Genomic DNA, 26,849 nt, shown 5'->3' on the forward strand with positions numbered 1-26,849 from the left:
TATGCCTTTTGAGCTGTGTAGCTTAATATTTGGATACTTGACAATTTGTTTTATTATGTAATTGATAAAATGGTGATGTGTATTAACATTAGCTCAACCATATATTTATACTGTCCGGGAACATGTGGTTATAGTTCTGTGGGAGAAATAATTTGTCAGTGTTCACCAGCTTGTAAAAATCTAGTGCGAGGGCTTAAACCTTAAATAAATGATGAAATGCATTTATCGTCATTGAAAAAAATGGGTAATGATGTTAATATCACTGTAAAAAGTTTCGACCTCATGGAACCTTCTGAAAGGGCTGAACCACACTTTGACAATCTTGAGCTAGATTCTGATATGGTAACAAATGATGCCCAAATCTCAGTAGGTTACAACAACAAAGGTTTATTTCTTTTTTTCTTCTTTTTTTTTTTTAAGGTGAATGGCTTTTTTTTTTAAAATTTATTTTATTTCTGGCTGCGTTGAGTCTTCGTTGCTGCGTGCAGGCTTTTCTCTAGCTGCGGCGAGCGGGGGCTACTCTTACTTGTGATGCGCAGGCTTCTCATTGCGGTGGCTCTCTTGTTGTGGAGCACAGGCTCTAGGAGCAAGGGCTTCAGTAGTTTTGGTTCATAGGCTCAGTAGTTGTGGCTTGCGGCTCTAGAGCGCAGGCTCAGTAGTTGTGGTGCACGGGCTTAATTGCTCCGCGGCATGTGGGGTCTTCCCGGACCAGGGCTGGAACTCGTGTCCCCTGCGTTGGCAGGTGGATTCTTAACCACTGTGCCACCAGGGAAGCCCTATTTCTTGCTCATGCTACACATCCATTATGGCTTGCCCATGGTTCTGTTCCAGGTACTCTTCACCAAAGAACCCATGTTGACAGGGCACCCTTTGGCTGGACATCACTAGATAGGGGAAGAGAGAACTTGGTAAACCAGCCTGCCTTTTAAAACTTATTCTTGGAAATGATGTGTCACTTTTTTCCTTTTTTCATAGCCAAAGCAAGTCACATGGCCAAGCTGGATTCTTCAGAGCTGAGATGTATACTCTTCTGCAGGGAGAGGCCCCATGGGAAGGGATACCAAGTATATGTGGTATATAGACTTCTACCATGGTGCTTAAAGAATATCACTGGTTGCTCATGGAGAATGGATTATACTGGGAAGAGGTAGGAAGCTATTCAAGAGTAGAAGTATCTTAGGAATTGACTGCAGTACTTCAGGCAAGAAATAACAGTGGGTTGGACTACAGTGGTGGCAGTGGTCTGATTCAAGATGTACTTTGGAATTGGTAGAATTTGTTCTGGGAGTGGGTGGGGATAAGGGAAAGTACTGAAAGATAACTTCTAGGTTTGAACAACTGAGTGGATGGTGTGACATTTACTGAGATGGGATAGGCTGAGAAAAGGATAGGTGAGTTTTTTGGGGGGCTGGAACAAGGGTTAAACATGTTAAGCCTGAGATGCCTATTTTACACCTAAATGGAAATGTCTAGTAGGTACTTGAATATATGTCTGGAGATTTGGGGAGATGTCAGAACTTGGGCGTTAGCATAGAGCTGAATTGTAAGGCCATGGAGTTGGAAGAGATCTCCTTGGGAGAAAGTGTTAATAGGGAAGAGAAGAGGGCTGAGGGTTAAGGGCTAAAGCCTTGGCCTACACCCACATTTTTAAATGGAAGTGGCTTTGGATCCAGCAAAGGAGGTTGAGGAGGAGCCATTGAGGTAAGATGAAAATGGGTAGAAATGGAAGCAAAAGGAAGAAAGTGTTTCAAGCAGGAGGGAGTAGTCTGTTTCAATGTTCTATAAGTCAGATAGGATTGGGGAAAATGCAAGTCACAGTTGGTAAGTGGAGGGGTGAGGATCAAACTCTAATTGGGTGAGTTGAAGAAAAGATGGGAAGTGAGGAATGGAGACACCACTTTTGAGAATTTTTTTTTTGGGTGGGGGTGGATAAGTGGAAAAAGGGAGACAAAAGATGTGAAGATGAAATTGTGTGTACGTGAAATCCTTATGTAAACTATAAGCGTTAGGCTTATTTTGTTATTTATTATTGAACTCCTAGGAATTTCAAACTAGCTTAGTGTGAAGAATCACTAAGATGCTACTGCTAGTCTCCAGCTTGCTGGCTATTAAGACTCAAAATATCTCCAGCCTATGAAAAGCCGAGGCATGAAGAGACAGAAATAGAGAACAGAGCGGAAAACGAAGGGGAAGGGGTGGGGGGTGGGGGGGGGGGAGGTTTGCTGAGTTAAATTGTCCTCCCAGGGCCCCCGTAGGGCAGTCTCGCAGCTCTTACGTAATTTTAGAGGCGGAGACGACAGGAAATTTAAACCGAAGCCGCGGCCCAGGGCGCGTAGAGAATGATGTTATAGTTGCAGAGGAACAGCCGGTGCACGGGAAGCTGAAAGAGCTCATGGAACCCGCGAATGTGATACGGCGGCGGAGTACGGAGGCCGAGAAAGAGCCGAGAATTTGAAGAGGGAGCCGGGAAAGGGTACGGATGCCGGGAAGGGGAAGCAGGGGTGAGAAGCAAGCGGAAAGGGTCCGAAGAGTTAAAGAAGGGTACGGGGTTGGGAAGTGGGCACAGGAATTGGGGAGCAGATAGGTCCGGGAGCTGGGGAGAGTAGAGGGACCGGGAAGGGGTCACGGGAATAGAGGGGATAGAGGTCTAGAGGGGGCAGAGGGACTGGGGGGACAAGAGCCTGGAGGGAGGCACGGGAATTGAAATGTAAGGCAAGGGGTAGCCAAGAGGCCACGGGAGTTGAGGGAGCAGAGTGTGAAAGGGGGCGGAGGGACTGAGGGATAAGAGCCTAGAAGGAGGCGCGGGAGTGGAGAGGGGACATGGGTTGGGATGGAGTTGAGTCTTGGGGTTCCCGGGACCCTCGGTGGGAATTGTGCGGGGTTTGGGAGGCGGGAGGAGGGGATGATGGAAGGTCGAAGGCTAGTGAAGGTGGTTCAGCTGCTGTTTTGTCCTTCTTTTTCAGGCAACGATTGCCTTGAACTGGAGAGTTCAATGGCTGAGAGTAAGCTCCGGGCTCCGGACCTAGGTGGGTAACAAACAGGTCAAACCTAGGGATGCGAGGTCACAGTTGCAACTCCTGCCCCAGAGTGTCTTGGGAAGAAAAGGCCGAGAAATGTTAGCTCTCTTAGGGTTTTCTAACTACTTTATGTGGTGGAGGGGGAGTGGGGGAGTGGAGTATGTGTTGAGAGATGTCATGGATCATTTAGGAATTCATGATAAAGGTCAAACAAGAGCTTTCAGTCAGATATTATGAATAAGATTAGAAGACTTGCTAATTATTAACTTATAAAACCCGTATTCATGGTTATTTTTACCATAAAATTCTTAAAGTTATAGATAAACGTAAACGGCCCCACCCAATTAGATATATTTTAGCATGTAGTCACTTCCCTCAGTACTGCCTTCTCCCCTCTTAGCATCACCTAGTTTGAGTTCTGGATTGTTACAGATATGCCATTTGTTTGTTGCCTTTTAAACAGTGATACACCTCACTAAATTATTTACTCTCCCTTCCCATGTCTTGTTGCTTTCTTCTGGATCCATTTCTCTTTTTGCTGATGAACTTTCTCCAAGAGTGTTTTCAAAAGGGGGCTTTATGTGATAAACTTTCTGAGGCTTGTATGCCTGAGAACATGTTTATTTCACCCTTGTATTAAAATTCTTGAGTCAAAGTTTTTTTTCCTTCAACACATTGAAAAATGACAGTGGTTTCTTCTTGCAAGAAGTAGGTGCTGTTGAAAATTGATGTCAGTCCGATTCTTGTTCCTTAGTTTGTGACCTGCTTTTTTCTGTAGAAGATTTTAGATTATTCTCTTTATATTTGTTCTTAAAATTCACTATACCATAACCATGTGTGAATTTTGGAGGGTTTTAGTTTTCATAAAAATAAAATGATGAGAAATGAAAGCAAAAATTACAGTTTTATGCTTACACAGTTTATTTTTATTTTTTTAAATTTATTTAGTTATTATTTATATTTGGCTGCATTGGGTCTTTGTTGCTGCACGCAGGCTCTCTCTAGTTGGGACGAGCAGGGGCTACTCTTCATTGTGGTGCGAGGGCTTCTCACTGCAGTGGCTTCTCTTGTTGCGGATCACGGGCACTAGGTGCACAGGCTTCAGTAGTTGTGGCTCGCGGGCTCTGGAGCGCAGGCTCAATAGTTGTGGCATGCGGGCTTAGTTGCTCCGCGGCATGTGGGATCTTCCCGGACCAGGGCTCGTACCCATGTCCCCTGCATTGGCAGGCGGACTCTTAAGCACCGCACCACCAGGGAAGTCCCTATGCTTGCACAGTTTAAAAGGCCAAGGTATCTCTCTCTCTCTCTCTCTCTCTCTCTCTCTCTCTCTCTCTCTCTCTCTCACACACACACACACTCACACACACACACACACACACACACACACACACACACACACAAGAATGGGAGTTGCTCCTCCTTTCATAACTCCTGATTCCCACTCCCTAGGCTACAACCATTTATGCTCTTTTAGCTATTTCTTCTAGTATTTACCTTCTTATTTCTAAATAGCATGCTCATACTGCTTTTGTTGTTTTCAATTTAAATTATATCTATTGACTTTCTGACATAGAGGATAAAGAGGTTTTTCTAGGCCCCTCTCCTCTACACCACACATAAACACATACACATTTCCCTCCTCCCATTCCCCCAATATATATGTAGTAATTTTTGTTGTCATTTTTGTATTTACATTATGATGATATTAGCTGAGCCATGTAGCAAACTGAAATAAGCTTTGTTTTCTGTGTATGGATCACTAATTCATGTCTAAACTCTTTGCCAAAAATATAAACCTTCTCTCAATACTTTCAAGCTCATCAGAGAATCAGTTACTTCTTTGTCTGGGGGACATACCTCCTGAGACCATTTGTCTTAGTACTACAGTCTGGTCCAGCTGTGCACTAGGCCTGTTGCACTGATTCCATCCTAGGATCTCCCTTCATCATTCTGTGGAATTCCCTTTGCCGCTTTCCTCTGTAGGGTTCCCTGTGTTCTAAATTCCGTGTTTTCCTCTCTGTTTGTTTACGTCCTCATTTTGGTCGAGTACATCTTCTAGTATAGCTTCCTGAGAAAGGGTATGTGACAAATAAATTTTTTGAGACCTTGTAGGTATGACAGTTCTTTATGCCACATAAAGGTCTAGGCTGGAAATAGTTTTCTCTCGGAGTTTTGAAGACATTTCATCTTTTAGCTTCCACTGTGCTGTGGCAAAGTCTGATGTTGTCAGTATTTCCACCCTCCTCCTGAACACTTGACTGCAAGGGCCTAGACCCCATGTGCTCCGAACCACCCCTGCCCCATCCAGCATGATTGCTGTCCAGCAACAACACTGTTGTTATTGTCTCTCCTTTTTACCTCCGAATTAGTCGTCATGATTGTTTTACACAATCAGTGATTGTTTAGATTTATACATATTTTTACCAGTTTGGGGACATTTCAGTCCTTCCTTCTGGGTTCAGTTTCCTGCTTTCCAAAGTATACCTTTTAGAAGTCCTTTAGTAATAATTGGTTGATGATAAACTGTTTGGGCTTTTGTTTAAAAAATGTGTTTAGTTTACCCTCATTCTTTATTTAATCAGATGTAAAATTCAAAGTTGACGTTTATTTTCCCCCAGCATTGTAAATACTTATTTTAATAAAATTAAAGTATTTAATAATTTAAATACTTATTTTATAGTCTATGTCTGATCATTCTGTTTGAAGCTCTTGGGGATCCAATCTTGCTGTCTTTAATTTCTGCTGATTCTTTTTTTTTTTTTTGCTGTACGCGGGCCTCTCACTGCTGTGGCCTCTCCCGTTGCGGAGCACAGGCTCCGGACACACAGGCTCCGCGGCCATGGCTCGCGGGCCCAGCCGCTCCGCGGCATGTGGGATCTTCCGGGATCGGGGCACGAACCCGTGTCCCCTGCATCGGCAGGCGGACTCTCAACCACTGCGCCACCAGGGAAGCCCTCTGCTGATTCTTATCCATGATGGTCTGTTTTCTTTGTGTGTTTTTTAATGTTGGAGTGTGAGCTAATGTTTGATGATGCTTTTTTTTTTTTTTTTTTGCGGTACGCGGGCCTCTCACTGTTGTGGCCTCTCCCGTTGCGGAGCACAGCCTCCTGACGCGCAGCCTCAGCGGCCATGGCTCACAGGCCCAGCCGCTCCACGGCGTGTGGGATCTTCCCGGACCGGGGCACGACCCCGTGTCCCCTGCATCGACAGGCGGACTCTCAAGCACTGCGCGCTACCAGGGAAGCCCACCATTGACATTTTATTTGTTGTGTGTGTGTGTATGTGTTTTGGGTTTTTGTTTGTTTGTTTTGTCTTGTTGTTTTTTTGGCCACACCACGCGGGTCTTGGGATCTTAGTTCCCTGACCAGGGAATGAACCTGGGCCCTGGCAGTGAAAGCACCGAGTCCTAACCACTGGGAATTCCCTATGACTGACATTTTAATACATTTGTTTTATCACATATTTATCCATCTTATTTTGATACACTTCAAATAATTTGTAGACATTATAATAACTCAGCATGCATTTCATTGACCAGAATTCCATATTTGTTTGTATTTTTTTTCCTTTTAATGTAAAATGTGTATACAATGAAATGCACAATTCTCAAAGGTATGTTCATTGAGGTGGGGTTTTTTTTAGCTTTATTGAGTTATAATTTACATACTGTAAAATTCATTTGTTGTAAATGTACACTTGCAATGCTTTTTAGGTAATTTACAGAGTTGTGCAATGAACACAACAATCTAATTGCAGAACATTTCCATCACCCCAGAAAGAACCTCATGCCAGTTTGCAAACACTCCTCATCCCCACCCCCAGCCCTAAGCAGCCACTAATCTAACTTCTGTCTCTATATATTTTCCTTTTCTGAACATTTCATAAAAATGTAATTTACAGTATGTGGTCTTTTGTGTCAGGCTTTTCTCACTCAGCGTATTTCTGAGGTTCAGAACTGTAGCCTGTTGCTGTAGCCTGTGTCCATAGTTCATTCGTTTTTATTGCCAAATAATATTCCATTGTATGGATAGACCACATTTTGCTTACCATTTTATTTACATTTGAATTGTTTCCACTTTGGGGCCAAAATGAATAATGCTGCTGTGAACATTCTTGCGCAAGTTTTATTTGGAAGTATGTTTTCATTTCTCCTGGGGGTATGCCTAGGAGTGGAATTGCTGGGTTTTGTGTTAACTCTATACTTAACCTTTTGAGAAACTGCCACACTGTTTTCTAAAGTGGCTGCACCATTTTACATTCCCACCATCCATGTATGAGGGTTGGGTTTCTCCGCATCTGGGCTTCCCGAGGACAGGAACACAAATCTCGCGTCCACCTTGGTGGACGGTTGCCCGAGGCCTGGCCAGGTGCCATGCAGGAGCTGTTTGTGAGGGCTGATTGACCTGCAGGACTCTCTCTTACCTCAGGCTTCTCACTTTGCTCCCCTTTGTTGTTGTTTTCTAGGGGTTCAGCTAGGAGTTTCCAGTTGTCTGGGAAAATGCCAGAAGAGCTCACCAGATGCTGGGAGGCAGCCCTTTTCTGGAAAGTCCTTTTACTTGGATCTGCCCGCTGGCAAGAACCTCCAGTTTTTGACGGGGGCCATCCAGCAGCTGGGTGGGGTATGTAACCTGCTTCTCTCCTGTGGTACCATGTGCCTTTGCGCGTTGTAGGGCAAGAGCTGGAGAGGGATTATATCTGTGACCTCCAGGTATTTTCAGGGGTATCACTACATTTTCCAAAGCAATTTAAGTATAAACCATTTTTTAAAAATAAAGTTAAATTTGTTCCCTAATTGGAAAAGTAATATCTGTTCATTCTAGAGACTTTGGAGAACATGGAACTGTTCAAGTAACAACCATCACTGTGATAGATTTATTTTCTTGTGGATTCTTTTCTTCTTTCCCTTCCCTCCCCTTCCCTTCCCTCCCCTCCCCTCCCCTCCCCTTCCCTTCCCTTCCCCTTTCTTTCTCTCTTTCTCGTGGCTTTATTGAGATATAATTCACATACCATACAATTCACCCATTTAAAATATACAGTTCAGTGGTTCTTAGTATATTCACAGAGATGTGCAAATTGTGTGATTACACAGTCAATTCTAGAACATTTTCATCAGCCCCCCCAAAAAACCCACGCCTATCATCAGTCACTCCCCATTTCCCTCAACACTCCCAGCCCTGTATAACCACTCATCTACTTTATTTTATTTAATGCTTATTTTCTGTGTAGCTATGATCATGAATACATTTTTGATTGCCAACTTTTTGCCCATAACCTTAAAGCATTAGCACTTTCCTATCATTCTTACCCCTCATGGACATTTGTAATGAGTATATAATATCCTTTTGAGTGGATTATGAATTTATTTAACAGTTAACCCATGGGCATTTAGATTATTTCTAAACTTTAGCTCTTATAAATAGTACTGTGATGAACAACTTTGGGAAAAAAGCATTTGCTGTATCTGAGTCCATTACAATATTTTCTAGAGCACATCATACAGTACTTTTCGTAAGGGGTTGACAGGGCTATTTCTGTGTTTAGAAAATAGGATGGTAACACTTGGCCCAAAAGAGGCAGGTAACTGGGGAAATTGCATGAATAGGAACAGAATGCAGAGGCTCTTTGCCATCAAACGAATGGAAACTCAGGGATGTAGAAACTCAGCAATGGGGATGGACAGGATGAGGATTATACACCCAAACCGGCCCAAAATTACATGTTGAACTTTCAGTCTGTTCTTTCATTTAGGCTTTGCTGTGTAAGAAACCACCCCAGAACTTGGGCTTAAAACAATTTATTGTTTCTCTCTGTTCTGTGTACTGGCTGAGTGGTTTCTCTGCTGCTTTCATAAGGGCTCACACCTGCAGCTGCATTCGGCTGCAGGGTCAGCTGGGCTGGAAGGACCAAAGATGACCTCACTCACACAGCTGGCAGTTGGTGCTGGCTGCCTCTATGTGACTTCTCATATATTGTATGAGAAGTGTCTTACATACATCATATGTATATACACCATCATATGTACATACAGTGAGCTAGACCAGCTAATTTACAAGGTGGTCTTAGGGCAACTTTCCCAGAAGATGAAGGGAGAAGCTATAAGGTCTCTTGAGGCCTAGGCTGTAGAACTCACACGTATTACTTTCATCACATTCTGTTGGTCAAAAGGAGTCCAATTCAAGGGAGTGGACAAATAGGCTCCATCTCCTGATGGGAGGAACAGCAAAGTCAAAGGAGTGGGTTTGTTGGGATGGGAGGAATGTGTGGCCCTGAAATCATCTATCTTTTTGCCATATTACAGAAGATAGACACACTCCTTCAAGCCATAGCTTTAAAGATTTTTTAAAATTGTGATAAAATGTATATGACATAAAATATGCCTTTTTAACCATTTATAAATTCATTCTTTTAGGTTCATTGGCATTAATTACATTCATCCTGTTGTATAACCATCACTATCTGTTTCCAAAACTTTTTTCACCCCAAACAGAAACTCTGTAACCTTTAAGCAGTAACTTCCCATTGCACCTCCCCCTAGCCCCCGTAATGCAAATCTACATTATGTTTCTGCATTTGCCCATTCTAGATACCTCATATCAGTGGAATGACTGATGTTTGTCCTTTTGTGTCTGGCTTATTACACTTTAGCATAAAGTTTTCCAGGTTCACCCATGTTGTAGAATAGATCAGAGCTTCATATCTTTCTCATGGCTGAATAATGCTCATTGTATGGATAGACCACATTTTGCTTATCCATTCATCCATTGATGGACACTCGGGTTGTTTCTGCTTTTTAGCTATTATGAATAATGCTGCAGTGAACATTGGTGAACAAGCATCCATTCGAGTCCCTGTTTTCAATTCTGTTGAAATTGGAATTGGAATTGGAATCGGAGCGGAATTGCCGGGTCATGTGGTAATCCATGTTTAGCTTTTTGAGGAACATAAACTTTTTTTTCTAAACCTAAGTGTCAGTTTTCTCATCCGGTCACACTTCAGAGAGACCATCCATCCTTACTTTCGCAGGTGTGCTGGCGCTGGCAGCTACTGGCTCCCGAGAACCAACTGTTACCATCTCTTTCCAGTCCCACATTCATTGATGTCATCTGGCTAACTTGAAATCAGCCACAGTAGTATTTTACCCCACAGAAATCGGCAAATGCTACAAAGCAGGTTTTTTCACCCAGAGAGTTAGTCAGTAAGCATTTGCCAGCTCACTACTGCTTATTTCCATCTTTTCTTCTTCCCACAGACCTGAGTTTTGTCATTGTGTTTCCGGCACTGTGTTGGGTTCTTGGGATGCAAGATGAGTCAGACCCTCTTAGTGCCATGATGGGCTCACAGGTAGGATGAGCAGATACTTAGGCAGCTGAGTCATAGCCAAAACCCATTTTTGTTTCAGGCTCCTTTTGGTAGGGTGGTCAAGATTACCGATGCAGCGTCTGGATGTCCCAGTGTATCTTTACAGCAAAATCATGGCTTAGCCAAGCTCTAATCTTCTCCGATCACTTTGGTGTGCTCTCACGCCATGCAAACTCAAACTAGTCAGATACTCAGAGCCTCCGGGCTTCTGCTGCTGGGTCAGGAGGAGCTGCAGTTCTGGAGACAAGAACCTGTGTTATAAACCCTGTTGTATTTCAGGATGATGCTTCTTGGGGGCCTGGCACTGAACTACATTTGGTCTATTTAAAGACATTGATTCTAGAACTTCTGGCAGCCAAGATTTCCTTCCCCTACCTCTCGATATTGATGATTCTACTTCTGCCTTTTGGGTTTTAGCCACCTCTGTGATCTGGTTTCAGGTAATTGAGGGGTTTCTGAGCAAAGAAGTAAGTTACATCGTGTCCAGCCGCAGGGAGGCGAAGGCCGAGAGCAGCGGGACAAGTCACAGAGGCTGCCCCAGCCCCAGCGAGGTCACAGTGGAAACACTGTCCGTAGCCAACCCAAAAGGCAGCCGTGCCAGCCCCGCACAGAAAGCTGTGGACTCGGTAAGAACCCATGGGGCAGGAAGTGTGTGTCCGATAAACGAAGGAAGTAGGCCTTGGCGAGCCCGCTTCGGCAGTTTCTGGTTTTAGTTTCATCTAGGTTTATTTTAATCTCATATTTGAATTCGGGGGCTGAAACTATCTTATCATAGCTCTGGATCCACACACCTCAGCGACATGCTATCCCCACACCCTCCCTTCTGTGATAAACGTTCACTTTTTCTGGGACTTCAGAGTCTGAGGTTTAGAAACAGTAAGAGAGTCCTCTGTAAACCAGAGAGGGCTTGTTGGGTTGGCTGAAGCTTGTCTGCTGGGGAGCACGGGCTCTTCAGGCGAGGTCTCAGGACATTTGTAACTCTTGATCTTGGGTGAATTCAGAATGCCCTTCACCAGGCTCCAAGCTGCCTGGGCTGCAGCTCCCTGTGGGTGACCTGAACTTGAGTGTGGCTTTACCTTTACCTCTGAAAGGTTCTCCGGGCTCTCACTTCTGCCACTCCTCAGCTGTCACTGCTCTCACCTCTCCGAGGGATGTGACTCCCAGACGTCCTTGCCAGCTCCCGTGGAAACATCTGTTTGTGCACAGGTGGTCTCCACAGCTGCCCCCATTGCTCTTCTCTTCCGCCAGGTGCCTCTGAGCAGAGGGAAGGAGCTCCTGCAGAAGGCTATCAGAAACCAGGTGAGCTGAGAGGGACGGGCTGGAGGCCAGTGTCTCTGGCACAGGGACAGAGTTAGCCTTGCCTCCGGAGGCTCTTCTGAAGCACTAACACAAAAGGCACACCCGGGCAGACGTGTAGAATTGTCGAGATTTTCTCCTTACAAACGAGGAAATGGGGCTCAGAGAAGTTCAGTAATCTGCCCAGAGTCACCCAGGGTGGAGGTGGTGGAGCCAGGATTTGACTCCATGGTCTTTCCAACTCCAGGGCCTCCCAAGAGAACTTGGGAGAAACGCTGTGGCACATGTCAGACTTTGTACGGCTTTCACAAGTAGCTGTTTATCCTTTTTGTGGGAATCCAGGGCCATCACAGTGAAGTGGCAGGAGGAGGAGTTAAGGTGACCTTGCAATGGAGTAGATCAGGTGCCATCAATGGGCGCCTTGGCTGTGGCTGCGACGCGGGAGGGTGGTGTCGCCGGACTCGGGCAGCCAGCGTAGTTTCCTGCTCGATGATGGTGACTGTCACCGGTGTTTATTGTGTCCTTCTGGTCCCAAGGTGGCCGGAGCAGAGTCTATAGGCAGATCAGCAGTCCGTGCCCTCCCGATGTGGCCAGCCCGTGCGGAGGACAGGGTCTTCCCAGGGGTTGGGGTCAATTGTCCAGGCTCTGTGCTCTCGCCCCTGTCCGCCCCCCCAGCAACAACCCTGCACATGGATGACCCGGAGCTCCCAGAAGCCAGGCTGGCCTGTCCCCTGATGGTCAGGCCTTGGGGGGTTGCATGCTCCTGCCTGACCTGGCTTGTCTTTCTAGGGCAGCAGCGGCGGAGGCGGTGGCGGGCGCGGCAGCAGCCTCCTGAGCAACGCCCGCTCCTGGGGGGTGCGGATTCTCCACGTGGATGGTACCTTTCCTGCCCGGGGCCTGCGGAGGGGAGGGTTGCCGACTTTGTCTGGGAACCTCGGCTGTGATAGGGACCAGAGTCGTGTACTAGTTGAAGCCAAATGTACTCAGTTACTTACTGTGTTGCTCTGCTAAGGTGGGGGGCGTGGAGAGCAGCACTAGCAATAGCAGAGTGTGGGTGCTGGGAGATGCTGCTTTGTTTAACCCGCGCGACAGCTCTCCTCAGCTGGAGGGACGATCCTGTTTTACAAATAAGAAACAAATCCTAATATCCATGACCCCTTATCAGGTATTTACGCTGTGCTAGGAATCGCCTTATTTAATCCTCACCGCAGTCTTTTGCCCATTGTACAGATGAAGAAATTGAGCCTCAGAGAATGGATTAAGTAAATTATCCATAGTCTCACCAGGAGTGAATAGTGTGGCTCACATTCCCACCTATTTTGGCTCAACTAAATTTCATGTTCTTTCTTTCCTCTACCGTTGCCTCACACTATAACCCCCTGTTTGCAGGTTATAATAAATTTACATGAGAACAGCTGTCTTGAATCGGCAGCTGCACTTTGAGTCTGGGGTTTTTTCTCTGACCCATTGAAGGGGGATGGTCCAGATCCAGCCCTAGATCTGTGGTCAGTGCGGGGGTGCGGGTGGTAGGGAACTGTGCTGGGCAAGATCCTGGTCTGGGATGCTGGGGGGTTCCATCGCCACTGGAAAACCAGTCATTTCTGACCTGACCTAATTTCCTGCCTCTTCCGTGTGTTAGAGAAGCTGCAGCATGTGTAGCCCGTGCTGGGTCTGCCACCTAAGGGTGCATCTGAGTAACTGCCACGGCTTGGTCTCCCCCACAGAAGCCGCTCTTCAGTAGTACCTTAAAGCTCTTTATGGGTCATAAGGCACCTCCTGTTCAAGACTTGTATTCAATGCTCCAAAGGAGCCTGAAGCCAGCTTAGGTACTTTTCCAGGGATAGGGGACCCAGTCCTCTCTTTTATTATCAGCAGGTGCAGAGATGACACGTAGCCAGAAGGTGGCAGGCAAGGCTGGTGTGATCCAGTGAGCCAGGCCGGGTGAGAAGCTTAGTCCCCCAGCCCCAAGATGGGGCTGTGCTGGGGAAACGAGGAGAGGAAGCCTTTGGCCGCAGCCCTCTGTTTCCTCCCCAGAAATGATGATGCATGTGCAGCAGCTGTCCCTTGATGCGCCATGTGTGAAGAAACAAGGGCCAAAGAAGCCCGAGGTAGGTCATTCCCCTGCACTGAAGGGCAAGAGTAAAGTCTGCGACAACGCTGGTAAACCCATGACCCACTCCAGCCACCTCCTTCTGGCCTTGACCGAGGGGAGCTCGGCCTCGGTCAGCTCGTCCCTGGTGCTCACAGCCCTGCGTTGCCCTGTCTTCTCTCCTGCCTGTGCTACCTGCGCATCCCCCATGCTACACTGAGGCATTCGTTGCGGCCTGGGCTGTGGACTGCCTGCGGGTAGTCCTGGCCTGGATAAAACAAACACTCATGGCCTGCTGGCCAGGCTGCCCTTCTGGGGATGGCTCTTGGCCGGGGGATGAGCCTACAGATTGCACGGGTGGCGGCAGCGGGGTGATGGTGTTGGAAATAGCTGCCATATTCCAAATTCTTGTTTGGCTTTTCCTCCCTTTGCTGGAGTTAGAAATTGATGTGTACCACATCAAGAGAGCCGGGCTGATTTAAAGCCATGGTGTATTCACCCAGCCTGAATCCGAGGAAAAATTAAGCCCTACAGGTCCATCCAGGGCCTGATACCCAGGAGCAGAACCACATCCAAACCAGATGGCGCGCTCAGCCTCGACACCCCTCGCCCCACCCCCTCTGGTTTGGGCATCTTTAGGGTCTTGCTGCCGCTGCTAAATAGATTTACATTGCTCGCATTTGGGAAAAGTATACAATGAAAGTCTCGTTCCCCTCCAACTTCTGCTCCCCAGCCACCGAGCTCCCTGCCTGAGGTCCACAATGTGCACAGTTTCTCAAGTGTCCTTCCAGGACTCCAAGCATCTACAAGCAGATACGTCAAAATTCCCCCCTTTTACGCAAATACACAGTATTTTTACTTTGCTTTGTTCGCTTAATAATCTCTTTTGTAGTTACTTGGGATTCTTTCGGAGCAAGTTCTGGGTGCAATCTGCTAATAGTTGAGGGCAGGTGGCAGGCTTCTTCGGGCTGTGTTTGCCCCGGCAGTGTGGCCTGGAGGAGAATCTGGAACCTCCTCAGGCCCAGAGGCGCAGACAGTCATGGAGCCGTTGGATCTCTCATCCTATCTGCACCCTCCCAACTCTTTAACTGATTTTTAAAAATTTGTTCCATTTGGTTTGTTTTTTTTTTTTTTTTTTTTTTTTGCGGTACGCGGGCCTCTCACTGTTGTGGCCTCTCCCGTTGTGGAGCACAGGCTCTGGATGCGCAGGCTCAGCGGCCATGGCTCACGGGCCCAGCCGCTCCGCGGCATATGGGATCCTCCCGGACCGGGGCACGAACCCGTATCCCCTGCATCGGCAGGCGGACTCTCAACCACTGCGCCACCAGGGAGGCCCTCCATTTGGTTTTTAATATTATCTTTGTTTGACCTTGGCCTAAAAGTTGGGTTTTTTTGAGTTTAGTTTATTTATTTATTTTTGGCTGCGTGGGCCTTCGTTGCTGCATGCAGGTTTTCTCTAGTTGCAGCAAACGGGGGCTATTCTTCATAGTGGTGCACAGGCTTCTCATCGCAGTGGCTTCTCTTGTTGTGGAGCACGGGCTCTAGGCTCACGGGCTTCAGTAGTTGTGGCACATGGGCTCAGTAGTTGTGACTTGAGGGTTCTAGAGCACAGGCTCAGTAGTTGTGGCGCACGGCCTTAGTTGCTCCTCAGCATGTGGGATCTTCCCGGACCAGGGCTCAAACCTGTGTCCCCTGCATCGGCAGGCGGATTCTTAACCACTGCGCCACCACGGAAGTCCCCTAAAAGTTGGTTTTGACAAACACAGTCAGGGTATGCAAGATAGGGCACCGTAAGCAAGAGGCGCTGTCTTCACCCTTTTCCTATCAGCTTCCCTGAAATGGCAGCCATGCCTAGAAACTACAGGCTGCCGTTAGCAAGCACCTACTCTGCATCAGGACGTTACCTGCTGGAATTTCATCTGTGCCACATCCAGAGAGTTAAGTGGGAACTCCGCACGTCGGCCCCCTAGCCCTTGCTCTTTGCTCTGCCTTGCATTCCCTGTACAAAGTCAGCTGCCGTTGAGACTCAACGCACAGTGTTCACCACACTTCAAGTCCCCGGGGAGGTGGAGGGAGCCGTGGTGCTCAGGTCTGCTCCAGCTCACAGTCCAGCCGTGGGCAGGAAGCTAAGTGGGGCAGACTGGTGGCAACTCGGCTCACTGGGCCCAGTTCCTCGACCCCCCCCTCCCCCTGGCTGCCTCACATCCTTAACCTATTTTCCCTTTCCATTTAGGGAACGTGTCCAGCAGAGTCAAGAACGCGGAAAGGTCAGTGTGATAGCTCTTCCTCGTTTAATTGCCATCCCTCCCTCCCTAAATGCTTCCCCACGACTCCCTCTGTGGCAGCATCTGCTCACTTTTCTGCGGCAGGAAGCAAGTCCAGATTGTATTGCCCCATCCTGTTTCCGGGGCCTGAGCTTTGGAGAGGAGAGTGGTGGGAGAGAGGCCTCCACGAGCAAGTCCCGGGCTGCTGGGCCGGGCCTTCTCTTTAGAGCCAAGACCTCAGGCGGTCGCTCTGGCTCCTGCATCCTCTGGCTGTTCCTGGTCATTGATCGAAGTTCAGCATCCTTTTCCTTCTGATTCAGGAGCGGTTTGGGGTGGGCACTTTGACAGCTGCCTACCACTTTCAGAAATGCCAGACTCCCTGAAATTGACAAACAGGCAGATTGATAGGCCCGGCTCCCAGCTCCTCTTGGACAGCAGGAGAGTTTCTCCCCCTGGATGTTTCTCCCAAAGATGCTCTTTAAGTGGCATTTATTCGTGCACAAACAGGAGCTAAGAAAAGTCACTTGGCACCTCTCACGTTTGAAATTCAAGGAAATCTGTAGGGGAATTGATTTTAATTACTGTCTCAGTTAATTAGAAAGACGAGAAGTTGCCCCAAAAAGTAATTAATGGGAGCTGCTGCTGCACAAGGAGAAAGGCTGCATCTGTTTGGGCACTGGCGGCCTGGAGCGGGTCTGGGAGCTGAGAGGGGCCAGCCTCTTTGGGGATTTGGTGGCTGCTAGTTCTTCCCAGGCTTCCAGTGCCTTGGCTGACCCTTTGACAGGACTTCTGGTCATTGTGGAAGCGTGGAAGTGGTTTATAATGCCTAAGAGAGTCTGTAAACTGTGCAGATAGGCAGCTAGTAGGGGATGAACCTCTTGATTAATTGACTCCAAATTTGTCTTCTCAGCACCCCTTTGCCCTGTTTTTTCAGGAACCAGATTTCACTTCTGATATTTTTTTACTGTCCTTCTGCCAAGACCTCGAAACACTCTTCAGCTCCCTTCCTCACTGCTCCTCCCCTTAAAGAAAAACCAGGATCCTCGTGGAGAATTCTGTCTAGGAGCTGTTCTCAGGCCCCCTGGGATTCTGAGACACCAGGAGTAAAGGAGCTGAAGGAGCTGAGGCTTTTAGCAGAAACCAACAGGGGCTAGGTTTCTCCCACGCAGCCAAGTTTCTGGTGGTCGAGGTTGACAGCCGCCAGCCCCCGCACGCAGGAGGCTGCGGGCGGGCACACCTAGGACCCCGGGCACCCCGCAGCCTCTCCCCCCACGAGTTGCTGCCTCTCTCCCAGGTAGAGGCTGGAGGAATTAGGAGTGGGTGCCTCGCTCTGCAAATGGAAAGGTGCACCTCGGGGCGGCGAGTGTTCCAGCTCCAAGAGCCTTTTAGGCTTTGGCAGAGCCTCACCTCCCTGAACATTTCCTGCACGTAGAGCTCAGGCCCCGCACCGGAGCAGACAGATGGCTAACGGGCGCACTCTTCCTTCCAGTGGCCAGACTGAAGGCACCGTTCCTCAAAGTCGAAGATGAGAGCAGGTGAGTGGGCTACCAGACGCACATGGAGGAGAGGTACTCGGGGGCCCCAAGCTGCCATGGGGACATGGAGCCCCTCAGCCCTGAACTTTTGTCTTCCCCGGAAGCCCCTTTGTCCCCTCTGTCATGGAAAAGTCTCACACCGTGCCTCTCAGGAGGCACCGTGCCTCTCAGGCACTCCTCTTGGTCATGAGTCAGAGGTTAATGATCCTGTGTGTGAATTCCCTCCTTTTAATGCTCTGCTTTTATGAGTCCATGGTGTCCCATCCAGGCTCAGTTTTGCTCCTTGTTTCCCCCCACATGTACACTGACACTTAACACCGAATCGTTGCTGGTATTAGTGCTCGTACAGTCTTGGATGAAGTTAAGATCTCTGGGGTGATATTGGCGTTCCCTTGTCAGACCACCTTGTACTTGATGAAGCCTTTCTGTTTGGCTGTGTAAAACCCTTTCCTGGTACATGTTATCTTGTGACAGCCCTGGGTAAAACTGGCATGAGGAGAGTCCATCCTCTTCCCAGTGGGGAAACTGAGGTCAGAGAAATTAAGGGACGTGAACACGGCCACTTTCCTAATGAATCTTAGCCCAAAGCTAGAATCCACATCCAGCCTGGCGCCCTCTCCACTCTGCCCTGTTTGTCCCCGATGAGGGCCCCTTCTTACCTAGAGCAGGAAGGTCACATCGATGATAACCTGATGAGCTGTTAGCCACCTGGGTTACCACTGACTCTTCCGTAGAAACTAGATCAGAGTCTGTGAGAATCTAGAATTAACCCAAGAAGTTTTTTAAAAGAGAAAAAGCCCACATGTACCCAGCAGCGACTCCTGCACCAGAATTCTCTGTGTCCCTCAGCTCAGGTGGGCCAGCTAAAGACCCAGCCCCAGGGCTTCCCCGGTGGCGCAGTGGTTGAGAATCTACCTGACAGTGCAGGGGACATGGGTTCGAGCCCTGGTCTGGGAGGATCCCACATGCTGCGGAGCAACTAGGCCCATGAGCCACAACTACTGAGCCTGCGTGTCCGGAGCCTGTGCTCCGCAACAAGAGAGGCCGCGACAGTGAGAGGCCCGCGCACTGCGATGAAGAGCGGCCCCCGCTCGCCACAACTAGAGAAAGCCCTCGCACAGAAATGAAGACCCAACACAGCGAAAATAAATAAATTAATTAATAAACTCCTACCCCCAACATCTTCTTTAAAAATAATAATAATAATAATAATAATAATAATTACCTTTAAAAAAAAAAAGACCCAGCCCCAGGAGCCTGGCCTGCCTGCCCTTCCTCCAGATGGCACTGGCACACAGTACAGAGTTGGCTCTGGCAGCTCGAAAGCCAGTAGAAAGAACACAGGGATGGAAGGAGGCCTCTCGTCTGCTGTTCCAGTGGGCCAGGAGGCACGTCCTTCACACTCAGCCCCTTCAGAACCAGCTAAGTCAAGTAGTCATGACTCCAACGCAGTGGCTGAGACACCGCCAGGGCCTCAGTATCTCTGCACATGGCATGCACAGGCCGTGTCCCTGTTAACCGGAGCAGGGTACATGGGTTTGTGTGCCTCTGGCATCGTAGGCAAGATCCAAGTGGAGCTGAGCTTTCTCACAATCCTTTTTTACGTGTGGTTCTAAAGCAGGCGGTCTTCAAAGCCCAACGTAGCCACACCAAACTCAACTTTCCAGGCTCCTAAGCAGGAACAAAGAAACATGGAGGAGGCGAAAGGCGGGTACCAGGGCTGTGAAGGGCGCCTCCTTCTCCTTCAGGGTCCAAGAAGACTTTTTTTTTTGGCTGTGCCGCATGGCTTGTGGGATCTTAGTTCCCCGACCAGGGATCGAACCCGAGCCCCCTGCAGTGGAAGCACCGGGTCTTAACCACTGGACCACCAGGGAAGTCCCCGAGAAGACTCATTTGTTAATTCACTCCTGAGGCCATGGGGCTCTTACTGTGCCACCCAGCAACCCAGGGCCTGCTCTCCTCTGGCGCACTGGCCACGGCAACCCAACACGGTGAGCCCAGGGTTTGCTGAGTATCCACAGATCACCACATCTGGCTCTGAAAGTCTCCTGAATCTGAGCAACTTGAAGCCAACCCCCCAAACCACTCAGTATAGGTCTGACTATCCAGAACCTTCACTGTGCCTGTCTTTTCCTTTCAGAGCACCACCCCTCAGATAGTACAAAGGACCAGCCCAGAGCAAAGATGTTGCTCTTCGTGGAACAGGAAGATCACTGTTCTGGTTTAACCGTCCTTGCATTTAGATTCTGCCAGGCTAGAGTCCTCAGAGGTCACTTGAAGATCGAGAAACAAAATGGAAAGATGGGAGGAACTAGATCAGGAGTTGGGAGACGTGGCTTCCCGTCTGGACTTGGCCACTTACAGGTCGTGAGCCCTTGGGCAAGTCACAAAACCTTTTGGGCTTCGTTTCCTCTTGTGTAAAACAGGGTAACACCACTGTCCCGCTCAGCTCAGAGGTTACAGGATTCAGGGGAGGCAGTACGTGTAAACAGTCTTGGAAAGTCGACAGGAAGAGTGTTACTTTAAAATATGAATCTAACCTAGTAAGGCAGATGAGAGCGTTGTTCTAGAATTTAAAAGTTGGGCAGGTGAGAGTGGAATTCTTGGGAGCTGGGCCCAGCCCCCCTTCCCCACCCTTTCCACTTGCCCACTGTAGTCAAAGTGGAAGTTTTCTGTGTTTCAGGAAGTTTCGTCCTTTCCACCATCAGTTTAAATCCTTTCCTGAAATTTCTTTTCTGGGACCCAAAGACGCAAGTCCCTTTGAGGCCCCGACGACTCCGGGCAGCTCGCACCATACCAGGTGGGTCTTTCTGGTTTCTGAGTACCAAGAGCTGGTTCCAGGCCAAAGTCCTCCCCGTCAGGGGCCTGCTGGTCAGGTTTGGGAATGGCCATGTGTTAGCTCCTTAGGTGAGGTCTATTCCGGGAACTTAGCCCAGAGGAGAGAGACACCAGGAGTGTTCATCCGTTTTATTTGGTGCTCTCCATCCATACTGAAGAATTTGACTTGTGTCCAGAGGGCAAGAGGCCGGTTTCTGAAACTCGGATTATAGACCACCTTCATCAGAGTCCCCTGGGATCCCTTTAAAAATGCAGGGTCCTGGACTCTACACTCATAGAATCACAGTCTCTGGTGATGGAGCCTCCAAACCTGCATGTTCATGGGCTCCCCATGTGATTTTAGTGCACATCAAAGTTCGAGGCCTTTTGGGCTAAACATGGGGGCAGGGGATCTGGGGGACCTGCCTCACCATGTGGTCCAGGGTGGCTTGTAGGCTGGTCAGTATTCCTACTCTGCAGATGGGTGAGAGTTTGACCCTTCACTGACCAAATCACAGAAGGAAGGCGGTTCGGGTGATGGCCTGGACACCTTCTCAGCCCCTTTCTAACCTGTGGGCCACAGGGTTAGTTTACAGACCAGGAGAATAGAAGGCAGATGTTCAGCCCGAGGGTCCCCAGGGCCAAGGAGGACCCGTGGCTTCCACCAGCAGACAAGGGCCACGTGGTCAGGAAACAGTGCTAATGGTAAGAAAAACAGAAAGGGAACGTGGCAGTAGGTGGAAAGCAGAGGAAGGCAGGAACAGGCTGGGGTGAAGTCCAGGTGCCTTTCATCCCTTTCCCAGAAGGTGCAGGGGACAGCAGAGAGGAAGTCATGAGGCCGCCCGGGCTGGGCCTGGGCGGGGTGCTCGGCCTGAGACGGCCTGGGGATGGCAGAGGAGCCGACAGGTTGTAAAGGGAAGACAGTGAAGCAGTGAAGCTTTGGTGACCAGATGTGAGGAACAGAGAGGGGGTAGCCCAGCGTTCTGGGGGTGAGCATAGAAAATCTGTGGGAGGAAATGTGAATTTTTTTTAAAATTTTAAAATTGTTATATTTTGGTTCAAAATTCAAGAGTTACAAAGGGTTTAAAGTGAAAAACCTATATTCTACACCAATCTCCAGACTGTGAGTCTCTCTCCAGAGAGAGTTTATGGGAAGAAGCACATTGTGACCCTTTGTTCCCTCTTGTCACAGTATTCTTCCCTGTGCTGGATCTTGCTTCTCCACTTAATATATCTTAGATTAATTTCTATTAGTACCTAAAAAGCATCTTCATTCCCTTTAATGGCTGCAGGGTATCCCATGGTATGGATTTACCGTATTTTATTTAACAGACACGTAGATGATTTCCAGTCTTTGGCTATCATAAACAGTGCTGCGGTGAGTAGTCTTGTTCAGAGTAAATTTATGACTGTTCAAGTATATTTGCAGGATAAATTCCTAAAAGTGGAAATGCCAGGTCAAAGGGTGCTTACATTTGTAATTTTGAGAAGTGCGGCCAAATTGCTTTTCGTGGAGGTGATGCCAGGGTACGCTGTCACCCGCACTGGACCAGAGCCCGTTTCCCCATCCCCTTGGCTAATACTGTGAGCTGTCAGACCTGTTGACTTCGGCCAATCTTATAGATTAAAAACCGTATCTCAGTGTAATTGTAATTTTAATTTTTTTTCTTTTTATGAATGAGCTTAAGTATGTTTTCCTATGTTTGATCATTTGAATTTCTTTTTGTGTAAACCTTTTTCATATCCTTTGCCCATTTTTCTATTCAGTTATTGATCACTTACTGATTTGTAAGGAGCCCTTTGTGTTTCAGGGAAATGAGCCCCTTGCTATGTTATTAGTTATAAATATCCTCCCCAGTTTATGGTTTGTGTTTTAACATTTCTTATGTTTTCTGCCATGCATATCTTTTTTTAAATTGCATGTAGTTTTTCAGCTTTTTTTCTGTTTCCTGGGTTTTGTGTCATACTTAGAAAGTCCTTAGGGGAATATTTTGGACCCGTTGAGTTTGCTGAGACAGCCAAATACCAATACCCTACAGGCTGTTAAAAATGCAGGACTGACTACAGATAGTAAATGCTGGAGAGGGTGTGGCGGGAAGGGAACCCTCCTACACTGCTGGTGGGAATGTAAATTGGTGCAGCCACTGTGGAGAACAGTATGGAGGCTCCTTAAAAACCAAAAATAGAGTTTTAGTTTTGATGCCACATATGATCCATCAGTCCCAAGACATGGAAGCAACCTAAATGGCCATCGACAGATGAATGGCTAAAGATGTGGTGTGTACACACACACACACACACACACACACACACACACACACGAATACTGCTCAGCCATAAAAGACACTGAAATAATGCCATTTGCAGCAACATAGGCGGACCTAGAGATTATCATACAAGTGAAGTCAATCAGGTAGAGAAAGACAAATACCATATGATAACACTTATATACTGAGTCTAAAAGATAATACAAATGAATTTATTTACAAAATAGAAACAGACTCACAGACATAGAAAACAAACTTACGGTTACCAAAGGGGGAAGGGGGTGGAGGAGGGATAATTTAGGAGTTTGGGATTAACAGATACAAACTACTGTGTATAAAATAGATAAACAAGAAGGTCCTACTGTATAGCACAGGCAACTATATTCACTATCCTATAATAAACCATAATGGAAAAGAGTATGAAAAAGAAAAAATACACATATATATATAAACTGAATCACTTTGCTATACAGCAGAAACTAACACAACATTGCAAATGAACTATACTTCAATTAAAAAAAAAATTCAAAAAAAAATAGAGGACTGAAATTCAGAGGAGAAGTCAGGTTCGAGAAAGATGTGGAAGTCCTCAGCGAAGGTGCAACCGTGCGGGTCAAACGAGCGTGGGTTTGGCTGTGCGCGCAGAGCTGGAACGTCCTCAGGGCTCCTTGCTGCCACTCATCAGTCGTCCTCACGTGTGGTTTGAGATGTGTGGGCAGGGACAGGACAGAGCTCAGAACGGGTACTCACAGGGGGGCCTCGCCTTCCTTGCTGCCTCTCCTGATGCCAAGTGTAGGCTAGGCCAGCCCGTGCCTGCCCGGCTCTGGCCATTTTGGTCCATCCCCGCCCTGGTCTGGGCTCCAGGCCCCGGAGCAGCAGTTCCCGCTCTGGGGGCCCCAGCAGTGACCGCTTTCCCCCACCCTGTCCCCTCCCCAGAGAAGCCAGGGACCAGGAGCCAAGCCGGCGATCGGCCGCCTGCACGGTGCCCAGGAGGAGGAAGGGGTACTGCGAGTGCTGCCAAGAGGCCTTCGAGGAGCTGCGCGGGGTGAGCTCCTTCCCCACCACACGCAGCAGCTCCCAGCCTGTCCTGAGGCCGCCCGCCCCACCCGGTCTCTCCCGCCTGGTCCGCTTGTCTCCTGCCCTGGTCTGGTCTAATGCCCCTGCCTCCTCTCACCCTGGGCAGCATCTTCAGAGCCCCCAGCACCGGGGCTTTGCCCTGGAAGCCCACCCGTACGCCGAAGTGGATCAGATCATCGCCCAGCTGAGCCACAGCTTTGCGGACATCCCCTTCCAGGCCAGCCTCCCCGGGTGAGCGCCACCGTGCCGCCCTGCCACGGGTGGCGGGCACGACCGCCCTGAGGTGGAAAGGACCCTCAGGTTGGCGGCAGCAGGGACCAGGCTATGGCGTCCCTTCCCTTTCTTACTCCTTCCTTCCCTCTCTTTCCCACCATCTTCTGTCCTGTTTGTTCAGGGGGGTTGGGATGGGGGAAGACCTCCATTTGTGACCTCCAGCTGATCAGGTCAGGATGGGCCCTGATCAGAGTGTGGCTCCCTTTTTAATGCCCGGACATCGCCACCGTTGGGGGCACAGGAGGAGCAGTTCAGCTGCTGTTTCCTGGCATGTGCCTGGTCCTGTGCCTTTCTGGCCTTCTAGAAGTGGGGAGGGGGATTCCTGGGTCCTTCCCAGGTGGGTGAAGCAGCGGATCTTTCTGCTGCTCTAGACGTTTACCCCCAGGAAGGACTGCAGGGGCTTCAGCAGGATCCCAGGGCCCTCTGAGCCCCAGCTTCCCCCTGCTGCCCACCAAGGAGCTGTGGCTTCACCTCCCACCCCAAGTCTCCACCCCGGGCAGCCTCCCTGTGCTCAGGTTGGACAGCCAGGACCTGTGCTGCTTTCTCCCAACCACCAAAGGGCACAGCCTCCTGTGTGAAGTTAATAAATGGAACAGCCTCTAACCTGTTCCTCTGGCCAGCCCCGAGCACAGGCCACAGAGCCAAGAACAGGCCTCTCACAGGGACCCAGAATGGCCAGCTGTCTTCAGCACAAGCAAAACACAGAAGGCCCCCACTCTGCCCTCAGCCCCAGCCTCAGCCAGGGAGGACCCCAGCTTGCCACTTGCTCTGGAGTTGAACGCTATGGCCCGCTGGGTTCTTTTATCCCCACAGGCAGCCAGGCTCCTTGGCTTCCGATTGTGACCCTCTGTGTCCTGAGATTCCGCCTCCCAGCCAGCCCTCCTGTCTCAGGGCAGCATCTCCCAGGAGGAGGAAAGAAGAGGATCACCAGGCCCCAGGTGCCTCAGAGCACGACGGGACAGTGGGCGGCATGAAAGCACCAGCTGAACCTGTGGAGGCTGGCAAGATACCTGGACCAATAGCAAGCCACCAGGAGCCGGGAGGGTCGGCTGATGTCTTTGTGGACCCCCGAGAGACACCAGTGTCCAGGAGCCCTGCCTGCCAGTGCCTGCTGACCAGCTCTGGCTTTGCTGAACTCTCCTCTGGCCCAGACCTGGCACTTGTTGGCCACAAGCGGAAGGTTCAGTTCCCCAGTGGCAATGCCGAGAAGAGGCCAGGGGTGTCCTGGCCACAGGCCTCATGCTTCGTCCCGAGAGCCCCCAGCCCCTGTGGCACCCGGGCAACCAGTGGCAAGCATCTTCTCTCCCTTGCCCTTCCAGGCCATGAGCCCAGGCCTCTGGCCTCCCTCCAGCCCGTGTGCCACCAGGAGACCTGCCTCTCCCTCCCGGGCCCCTTTCCCGGGCAGCCCACAGACAGGCCAGCAGAGTTCTGGGCCACACAGGCCCCCTGGCCTGGGGGAGGATGGCCCCCAGGATCTAAGGATTCTGAGTGCGCAGCCTCTGGCCCTGTCTCCCAGCAGGCTGAGCAGCTCCCCAGCAGCCCCGCAGCTCCAGGCCAGCTGCCAGCCCAACTGCACTCAGCTGCGGGCCCACAGACCCCAGGAGGACCTGCCGAGAGCCAGGCTACCTCTCTGCCCCCGCCCCGTCCAGCCAGCGGGGGGGCCGGCCACTCCCGATGGTTCTGGACCCCCCAGCCTCTCCCTGTCTCCCAGTCCCAACCCCAGCCCCGTGCCAACAGAGAACTACTCCTGTGAGTCCCCCCGGGTGCGCAGCTCTGGGGCCAGACAGCTCCCGACTCAGGGCAAATTCCACGTCTGCTGAGTGCTGCACACCCAGCCCAAGCTGACCAAGCACACGAGGAGGAGCTGCGCCTGGGGCCTGGCCCTTGAAGTCCACGTGAACAGCTGTGGTCATGGCCAAGCTCGGGGGGGTTGACGGGGCCAGTCCTCCCACCCGCCAGGTGTTCAGGTGGGACCAAGAGGGTCTGGGCTGGGGGCTGCCCTCTCCCCTTCCTCCAGCCATGGCTCGTGCAGCCATGGCCGGCTGCCCAGGGCAGGGGGCAGAGGCACAGTTGGGGCAGGGAGGGCCCACAGAGAAGCTAGAGCAGCAGGCGCCCTGGCCTGGCTCACCGTCCCTCTGCAGGCACTTGCTCTGCAGAGCTGAGAGGGTTAGTTGTCGGTGTTCACACCCCCCAGCCTCCTTTCCCACAAGCCTGTGGCTCTCCTGCTCTCTGAGATGCCTGCGTGTTGTCCCCTCCCCCAGCCCCCCACGCTGGTGCACACAGATCCTCGGGAGCATATGAAGCAGAGGAGGGGCGCGGCTGCGCCACTTCCAGAGCCCCCTCCCTGCTGCACTTCGTGGGGGCCCGGCACGGACCTCTCCCCTGAGCCCAGGATGGAGCCAGAGCCCCCTCTGGGGACCCCTCTCGGCTCTTGCCTGCCGCTCAGCTCTGGCTGCCCACCCAGAGTTCGGTTGGCTCACCTGCCAACTGCTGCAATCACCCTCCTCCCTCTCTCCTTCCCCAAGGACCCCCCCCCCCATTTCTTTCAGTCAAGCCATTAATCTGGAGACAGATGAGTTTGCTATCGATTCTTTGGCCACTTTTTTTTTTTTTTTACATTTTGTACTGTGGTTCTCACCCTTCTCTGCCTCTGTGTGTTTGTCTCTTTAAATGTGGAAGCTACCAGAAGGCTGGTGCTATTCTGTATCTCATTTTGGAGGAAGAAAGGGGTGCCTACCTGCGGGTGAGGACCTGAGTTGTTAGTTTGGAAATAGAACAACTATGTGTACAACCCTCATAGAGGTCATGTTTGTCCCTTTTATGCCATCCTGTTAAATTTCACAATTAATCTTGGT

The 26,849-nt window shown here is 49.7% G+C and overlaps 1 protein-coding gene across 2 annotated transcripts; it reads left to right on the forward strand.

Moving 5' to 3' along the window:
• The first annotated feature begins 1,516 nt into the window (after positions 1-1,516).
• DBF4B (DBF4 zinc finger B) lies at positions 1,517-26,849 on the forward strand. 2 transcript variants are annotated; one of them, XM_060082156.1, is made up of 14 exons: positions 1,517-1,701; positions 2,286-2,473; positions 2,964-3,026; positions 7,482-7,636; positions 10,817-11,002; positions 11,625-11,675; positions 12,462-12,549; positions 13,707-13,780; positions 15,995-16,028; positions 17,458-17,560; positions 20,244-20,360; positions 23,581-23,689; positions 23,828-23,952; positions 24,808-26,849. In XM_060082156.1, exons 3-14 carry the CDS (start codon positions 2,993-2,995, stop codon positions 25,745-25,747), a joined length of 2,016 nt encoding a protein of 671 aa, XP_059938139.1. In that variant the 5' UTR covers positions 1,517-1,701; positions 2,286-2,473; positions 2,964-2,992; the 3' UTR covers positions 25,748-26,849. The 2 variants fall into 2 exon arrangements, with proteins under 2 accessions (XP_059938139.1, XP_059938140.1); XM_060082157.1 differs by having other exon boundaries at positions 1,519-1,701; positions 17,515-17,560.

This window comes from Mesoplodon densirostris, chromosome 18 (assembly GCF_025265405.1).
Source record: "Mesoplodon densirostris isolate mMesDen1 chromosome 18, mMesDen1 primary haplotype, whole genome shotgun sequence".
Classification (NCBI taxonomy): domain Eukaryota; kingdom Metazoa; phylum Chordata; class Mammalia; order Artiodactyla; family Ziphiidae; genus Mesoplodon; species Mesoplodon densirostris.